Genomic DNA, 8788 nt, shown 5'->3' with positions numbered 1-8788 from the left:
GGAACACCCCACCCCTGGATTATTGAAATCCTGTCCGAGTTGTGTTTGTCGGTGAATGTGTGCCCTTTCTGCAAATGCAGCTTGCTTTAGGATGATCTGGTCCTTCGAGGTGTGCACTGCTACAGGTGTACAAACTACCCATCAGTCGTCTGATTTTGAGTTGCTGCCTATTCCAGTTGTAGCTCCTCATTCTGTTCTCCCAAAGAGAAGTGCTTCGTAGCTCACAAGACATCTACTCTTCAGAGGGACCAATCTGCTTCCAACATCCAGCATGCCGTATAATCCTCGCTGCCGCCTGGTTGAGTTTGGGATAGTTTCGGATGAGGAGAGCAGAGTGCAGGAACGGGTACCATTCGGTCACCACAGGATGTAGAATGCGCCCAGTGGTGCCAAATAACATCATATTCATTCCTAGGCAGAGACAGGCAGCAAAGTACACAGCAAAGAGGAAGAAGAAGGACACTACGCTCTTCACTGCCCGGTAGTGGGCATCGAGGCGGGGGGGATTGAAATCGCTGGCACTTCGTTGCATCCTCTTGGTGTGTCTGTAGAGAGAAGCGATGAGAAGGACGGCTGAGCCGCAGAATATGAGAAACGGAGGCGAGTATCCAAGCGCGTAGTAGATCCCAAGATGAAGGTACTTCATATCACTTTGAGAATCTTCCCAGCTGATGTTATGCAGCAAGTTAACTGTCGAAATGGTGATGGTCATGTCGGTGTGAGCCCAGGGCGATGGGAGGGCAGAGACCAGAGATGCAGCAAAGCAACCCAGAAGCAGCCGTGGCATTAGATGTGGGATGCGCGCCTTCAGACGGGTGAAGAGCGGCTGGCGGAAAGTGGCAACCATAGCACAGTAGTAGACGTAAAGCAGAGCAGTAAACCAGAAGCTGGAAAAACTCAAGAACATGCCAATGAACCCGTATACCTTGTCCATCCAGACAGGAACATACAGCCCAGGTTGCCCAATAATAAGGAGAGTGTATCCAAAGTCTGCAGACAGCAGCACAACTCTGGATACGCCAATGACCAGGCCGATGCCATCGCAAGATTTCAAATGCTGGCTTTTAGCCCAGTCCAGGCTCAACACGGCCGCAATAAATGTATTGATCAGGATCCCTAAAAGGTATTCCAGCAGCAGGATCAGGTTCAGGAGTAAAAGCATCTCATTGAAAGACAGCATGGTCAAACTCTTGTGCTGTAGTGGTGGGGAGCTCCTATGCCATCCAAGGTTAAGATGTCCTCTCCACCTCTTGTGAGGAGTTGTGAAGTCCCCTCAGTGTTCTGCACTTCACAGCTGCATGGTCTCTGTTTAAAAAGTGATGCTTTCCAAATAGGCTGGCACTAAAACTGAGCTTTGCATTCGAATTAAAATGATGTGCAGGAGATGTAAATGCGTTTAGGGTCAGCTCACCCGGCCAGCGCTTCCATTCGAAATCTTTGCATCTCCGAGTTTGACTTGGAGGCAATGCATATGGAAATACAAAAGGATAAATGCAAAGAGCAGATGAAGCACCAGACTGGAGTGGGGTATGGTAGATGCTCGAGACGAGAAAGGAGCTTAGTAAAGATGGAGAAGAGACTGACACATCAATGGGGCGATGGTAAGTAAGAGCAAGGCAAGAAGGGAGTGCCGCCCGAGATCAGATGTGGGAGTGAACTTTAAGGGTACACAAAGAAACAATGTATGCACACGAAGATAAAATGGATGCAGAAGTGGAAACTCTGGAAGATCATTTTGCCACTAGGGCCAGTTTTGCTGCTTAAGTAATGGCACAGACAGGTCTTGTGAAGTGATGTGCCTCCCAGTCCAGTGATGGCCAAGACACCAAGTGGTAAGGGAATGCTGCTTTATCGCTTAGTTCCATGTTTACAGATGGCACGCCACAGCAAGATAAATGGTGGAAAGAAACATTGGCACCCCACACCCTGATCAGCTCTCCAAGCAACTGGCAGCAGCAACCACCTCCCACAGAACGCATGGTCAGAAGCCTCACACAGCCACACCAACTTTCCATGTGTGTCATGAAGCCAGGCGCATGTTATAAGAGCCAGACACTGCAGCATGTTAACCAGTACTCTCAAACCACAGGCAGAATACTCAGTTACAACATGGTTGATCAGCATGTTTTGATACATAGAGAACGATAATAGCAATGCTCTTTTTTCTTAAAAATCACCCTGTTAAGTTTAAACTGCACCCAGACTCTAAGGCTACAGCAGTCATAGAATGGCAGTATCCTCAAATATAGTCTACATTTGGCATATTGTATTGTGGCAGCACCTGAGAATGTGAGATTTAATTTGGTACATGATTACTAGACCTGACATGTGCAGCTATGTTTGGTATAAAATGGCAGTAAATAGCCATATAAGGCTGTAGTGGACACAGCATGGCAATGCCGCAGCTATGCTGGTTAGAACGGGGTTAGGCCTGTCATTACATGACACACTCCATGGCATATCAAGACCACACCATAGGTAAAATGTGGTTGCTATCTAAAAAAAAGTCTTGGTTTATGTACGTTCTTTTAGACCGGTCGGTCACTTCAGGTGATGTCAAGGTCGTATGGCATCACGTCCTATGATGTCATCAGGTGTGTGTGTTACTTCCGCTACCCCTGAAATTATGGTGAATTTCCGTTTCTGCACATACCATTGTAATATGTGGGACCACTACAGACCTTGCCCCTTAAGGAAAGGACAACATGATTGTATGGTGAACACATTACCCAGGTGAGCAACAAGCGAGTGGCCAGGTGGCACGCACACACACACACTTCCTATATAAGAGCTTAACTTACAATGTTCCCTTACATGACCTCCCAATACTCCACACATTTTTTTGTTTTTAGGGGTTATTCTCAGGTGTACAACCTCTTATGCCTGCGACCTGATTTCACTTCCGTATGGACGTGTCGCGAAGGTGTGGAAGGTCACAGAGGAACCAAAACTCCTACCTCTGTGGTTAAGTGTGATAGAAGTTGTTTTCCCACACAATAACTGTGCCACTCTGTTTTCTTTACAAGGAAAATGTATTTGAAAGAGAATTGCAGAAGTTGATCAATACAATGGTTTGGTGCCCTGTAATGTACACGTGTTTCGGCTTCACAAGAGCCTTTCTCAAAAAGTAGGGCATATGTTCACATCACATATGTTCTAGTCATGATTCTATTACATGAATGCACAAAATTTAAAGAAAATACAATACAAGTGACAAGTCCATTGTGTACATACAAACAGACTGAAAGGAGGGGTGGGGTATGGGGGTTGGATCATTAAGGTTCAACATAAATGATAAGAGAGAAGGGGGTAGAAAAAAAGAAAACACATTTTTTTTAATTTAGTAAAAAGTAATCACTTAGAACACTTCTTAAATCAGGTATACAGTTGACATTCAACTCATCCATTTTGCTAGAAAGTACCTGCTAGTCAGGCTCATGATTACTTTGTGATAATTCATCTAATTGTGGTCATACAATGTATTGAGCATGAACATGAACCAGTTGGTGATTAGTGGAATCGTATTAATATAACAGACATGTATTAATATAAGCGCACCAAGTACCGGACAAGTACTGTTTGCTGCCGCTGCCCCTCCGCTTTGTATCTGATTGGACTTGTTGGGACTTGTTGGGAGTTATTGTCGCCGCACTTCTGCCTTGTTGCAGTGAGCAGACTTGCCAGGAGGACGTCTTGGCTGGTAACACCAGCGTGCCTGACCCTAAGGTGACTTTTTCTTCGGGAGTTTCCTTGTGCCGCCTATTGTGTTTGTACCATTTGAACTTGTGTGTTTCACAACTTGTGCGTTTCACAACTTGTGTGTTTCACAAGCTGCACGCTTTACGGTCTGCGTACAAATAGTTGTGCACACATGGTTGTGTAACTCTAATTACAGGCACTCAATTTCGCCTTCTCCTTTTGTTTTTTAAAGGTGTTCCTGTTTTGGTGGACACGACCCCTGTGACGAGACACGTTGCCTGGGTCCTTAATTAAATTGTAGCAGTCTGGCGCACCCGCGCCGCGCACCAAGTACCAGACAAGTACTGTTTGCTGTTCGCGGAGCGTGGCGCGGGGTGCGACAGGGTGCTTTAGGGCGTCCGCCACTGCGCTCATACAAAGAAGTTTTCTGCGTATTAGGCGATTGGCACCGAGCCGGCTGGGTGAGGTTTCATTGTGTCCTTAAGTTCAAGCATGGTAAATAAACTGCGAAATGGGAAGAGATGCTTAAATGGATCTCCATCAATGTTGTCTGAAGGGAACATGTCAGATGATGAGCCCACCCATGAAACGGTAAACCAAATTAGGAAAAGGGGAAAGGGTACAGCTGAGAACCTGAGTATCAGTTCACAATTGAAGTCAGCATTGAACACAAAAGGGCTCACCTTGACATCATCTGAGTCAGAAAAAGTTAAAATGCCTGAAACTGAAAACGAGGCGAATATAGTGGCCTAAGCCCATAGGGAGGGGTCGATTGGGATAACTTATCCACCAAATTTGATACATAATATACCGATTACCGACAGCTCAATATTGGGAGCGGTTAATGATGATGCTGGTAACATGCCAAACATAGATATCTCATTGGTTGCCCCAGTTGTCTTAGCAGAACTGCACAGTAGAACACGATTATCGAATGGACCCTCAACACCTGCTGCAGAGTCACAGGGTTTCAGGGAGCAGGTTCATTTTCATGCAGCGATAGTAGAAAATCTGAATCAATTAAAGGAAACGAGAAAAAATGAAAGAGGGTGGGGGACTAGGGATTTAAAACACTCTGCTAGTTCTCCCACACATGATTCACGACACATTCCATCTGATATAATCTATCCACCCTCGCCAGTACTGGGTTTTGACCCATTAACATCGAAGCAAAGCTCAGAAAAACCCAGACTACCTAACTCATCATTACCGTTATTTCCTCTAGAAGAGACTCTAGTGGATCTAAACCCCCAAGAACTACAGAATTTTCCTGTGTTGACCAGGATCCTGAATTTGCTGGATAAGGGGCACGAATTTACTCATGGGGCGATCTGTGCTCTGAGTCTAGCAACGTCAGAGATCAATTCGAGATTGTGTAAAATAGAGGGCTTTTTGATGGCTCAGGAGAAATGCCACACTTTCTGGGCCGAGCAACACTTGAGTGACAAACGTCATCATATGCAAAAATTAGAAGCGATAGTAACTGAATTAAAAGCTGAAAAGCCACATAATGTAAAGTCTATAGCATCTCAAACTGAGATCTTAGATAAAATTAACTTCACTGAAACTTATACGACAAGTGATGCTAAGACCCAGAACCTAAATCAGACTTCACCATATGAGGAGATAGCCAAACTACAACACGAAAGAATATTGGCCCTAGAAAAGATCATTCTTGCTGCTAATTTAATATCAGCAGAGAGGATGGTCGAAGAGCTCAACGCAAATGATGAGCCAAAGTTGGCATCATCAAGACATGCCCCTGATAGCCCCTCTGCGCTTACAGATCTGATTGATTTAAATTCGGATCTTACTCAGAGGGGTTAAGAATGTATTGACAACTTAGTTGAGGCAGGAAATGGAAATCAGAGCACTTTTTTATGTCTCGTAAAGCTAAAAAACTGCATGCGAAAGCACTGAAAAGAAAAAGAATGCAGACTTGCAAAACTCTTTAACTCAAGTTGGGTCCAATACGGCTCATAATAACAAATAAAAAAATAAAAAAGGCTATGACAATGGAAAAACAGAAAGGTAAAAAGCAACAACAACAAAAAAAAATCATAATAGCAACATTAAGGATGATAACAACATCGATCTAATGCAATTAAACATTGAAAGTCAAGTTGTATTGGGCATAACATTGTTCCCTCAAGTGCAGGGGAGGCCATAATAAAAAATATCTCTGAGTCAATGAACAGCAATGCTGAAAATGTAAAAGATGACAATGTGTCACTAACACCCATCCTCATACAAACGCAGCTACAGCGCTTTTTTGAAAAAAAATAACCTCCCTAACCCAAAAAACACAAGATGTAACAGAGTCCCATGGTAATGGTTCCGATGGGAACCCCTTGGCAAACAGAAGTCCGGAAAAAAGGTTAGGCCAAGATGTGAATGAAGTTGTAGGTACTCAGGATCCTGAACAGATCATTTCACAGGTCATGCAGGGGGGCTCAGATACACAGACAAAATGGCAGTCCATGCTACCCACTTCATCTTTTGATGGAGTGGGAACAGATAGATGGACATATTACAACGCTTTGAGGCCTAAAATGAAATTGGTAATGGGTTGGACATTGGGTCCAACGAAAGTGGACAAACCCAACCTAAATCGAGCATCATTGATGAAAGTATTCCATCAGATACCAGCACTACGTAATCTAGTGTCTAACGACATCGAGTGGATTCGATTGCCGTATGTCTCGAATGGTCGGATGCTATGTAAATATCAAAACACCATCATAGCTGCCTTGGTATGGAAACATGCAAAAGACTTCCATATGCTAGGTTATGAGTTATCCATGTTTAACTCGTTGGAAAATGCCACACTTTTTGTAGAGTATCAGCCCTCAGCGTAACATAACACTAATGTCACTGAAGATTGTGATAATCAGCTTGCAACCCTGCATGAAAAAATCAGAATGCAATCTGAATCTGTTGCCCAAATTGCCTCAAGTTTGGCATGTCTCGAACCACTCATGAAAACTTTGATAGGTGATATGCCAGCCAAAGAAAAGCAACAAAACAATGTAGTAGTTATAAATTCTTGGAATTACTGTGGCTTTAACAATCTCGAGCACTGGTTTCAAAATACCTTATATGCACAGTTACCAGCAATAATCATAGTGCAGGAAACCATGGCAATCTAAGATATTTATTTAGAAGGATATGTAGCCTTTTGTTCACATGCGGTAAGAGGTACACAAGGTCGCCCATCTGGTGGTCTTGCCATTTTTGTGAAACACTTATATTACACCAAGATGTCGCAAATCTATGCATCCTCAGACATATTGGTGGTGGAAGTGGTATTGAAAGCTCGAGTAATCTCTCAGTTGATTATAATTGCGATGTATTGGAACCCAATGATAACAACTTTAGAGGTGATTATTGAAAGAGTGAACTATGTACTCTTACAAGTCGCAACGGACGCTCCAAATGCACAAATCAAAATGGGTGGTGATTTTAACTAAAATCTCAACACTAGAATGGCGAAGACAGACATAGCGACCAATATGTATGAAATATTGGTTTATGAAAGGGGGCAAATATGGAGGAACTTCTTGAATGAATGGGAGTTGTTTGTAGTACCTTTTGTACAAAAGGTGCATGCATACACTTGGTTTCGTGGCATGAAATGCTCAACGATTGATTATTGATTATTTGATAATCTCGGAGTCATTAGTAGAATTTTCAACAAATTGCAATCTTATTCAATCCCATCTAAGTGACCACTGCATATTGGAGTGTCTGTTTGACTGTAACTTACCGTTGTATGAAGCTAAGCCGGCATTGGCGTTGTTGGAGATGGATCGAAAAGCACTTTCCATCAGGTGGAATGCCCGACTACATAGGCAGCTAAATGACTTGGTCAACAGAGACAGTGTAAAAATAAATGTGGAAACAATGACAAGGAATGATCTTATCGCATGGGAAAGAAGAAATGAGTGTATGATATGTGGTCATCTTGACAGCTTGGTAAAGGAATGTTCAACGGTTAAGCAGATTGCCTATAAGTGCAGCTATAATGCAGAAATTGCTTCGAGGAAAAAACAAAAGAATAATGAAATTCGCAAATTGATGAAATCATTTAATGAATCAGTGGGTTATGTGAATCAGAAAAAAAAAATTCTCACAAGTTATAGAAATGATGTTAAACAGATGAAAATTGGTACATATATAAAAATCAACCAAAAAATGATTCTGAATTTAATTGGGAAAAACTCCAGGGAAATTTGGGCAACACTGAAAGATCCACTCTTAAAAGGAAAGCCGGAATTATGCTCTGCAGTAAGCGGCGAAGTCTGGAGCGAAATGTATAAGACCAAGTATGCTATGCCACAAAAATTTAGCGGGTTACACACTTTAGACCTGGCTAGGTTTCTTCCCGCTAAATGTCCTTGGGAATTGACCAATCTTATTTCTATAATAGTGAAGTTAAAACCCTCCAAAGCTGCTGGGCCTGATGGCATTCCACCGTGTGTCATAAAGGATGACCCGAAGTTATGGGCAAAAATCATCTTAAGGAGGTTGGAAGGGGTGTTCAAAACAAAGAAAGTGCCCGAGTCGTGGTTAACCGTGATTATAATTCCATTACATAAAAAGGGCCCGTTGAATGATCCCACCAACTTTAGACCCATAGCACTAATAGATATTTCCGCAAAGATTTTTGCTGCATTAATATTAAAGGACTTAAATGATTTCATCACAAAACACAAAATCTTTTCACGGTTCCAAACCGGGTTTCGCAAAGGAATGGGTACACAGTTGAATGCAACTTTGCTGGCACACCTATTGAAACTTGCCAGGAAGAAAGGTCAGGGACCTATCTATATAGCACTAGTGGACATATCCGGGGCATTTGATTCTGTAATCAGGCAACTATTATGGCAAAGGTTGCAAGACCTTCTAATTCCACCTTACCTGATAGCAATGATCATAATGTTACATTCCAACACACGTTACAGGATCAAGATTGACAAGGAAGGCTGTTTAACACCTATTATTCCAACCTACATAGGAGTAAAGCAAGGCTGTAACCTTGCAGCAACTTTGTTCAATTTGTACTTATCTGAGATAGCTACAATTTGGT

General features: G+C 42.7%; 1 protein-coding gene across 1 annotated transcript; it reads right to left on the bottom strand.

Moving 5' to 3' along the window:
* Positions 1 to 232: 232 nt before the first annotated feature.
* On the bottom strand, positions 233 to 1180 carry LOC138467213 (taste receptor type 2 member 9-like). The gene has a single exon (XM_069607259.1). It carries the CDS (start codon positions 1178 to 1180, stop codon positions 233 to 235), a length of 948 nt encoding a protein of 315 aa, XP_069463360.1.
* Between the last annotated feature and the right edge of the window lie 7608 nt (positions 1181 to 8788).

Source organism: Ambystoma mexicanum, chromosome 4q (assembly GCF_040938575.1).
Source record: "Ambystoma mexicanum isolate Mex_15411 chromosome 4q, UKY_AmexF1_1, whole genome shotgun sequence".
NCBI lineage: Eukaryota > Metazoa > Chordata > Amphibia > Caudata > Ambystomatidae > Ambystoma > Ambystoma mexicanum.
This window is presented reverse-complemented; position numbering and strand designations above follow the sequence as displayed.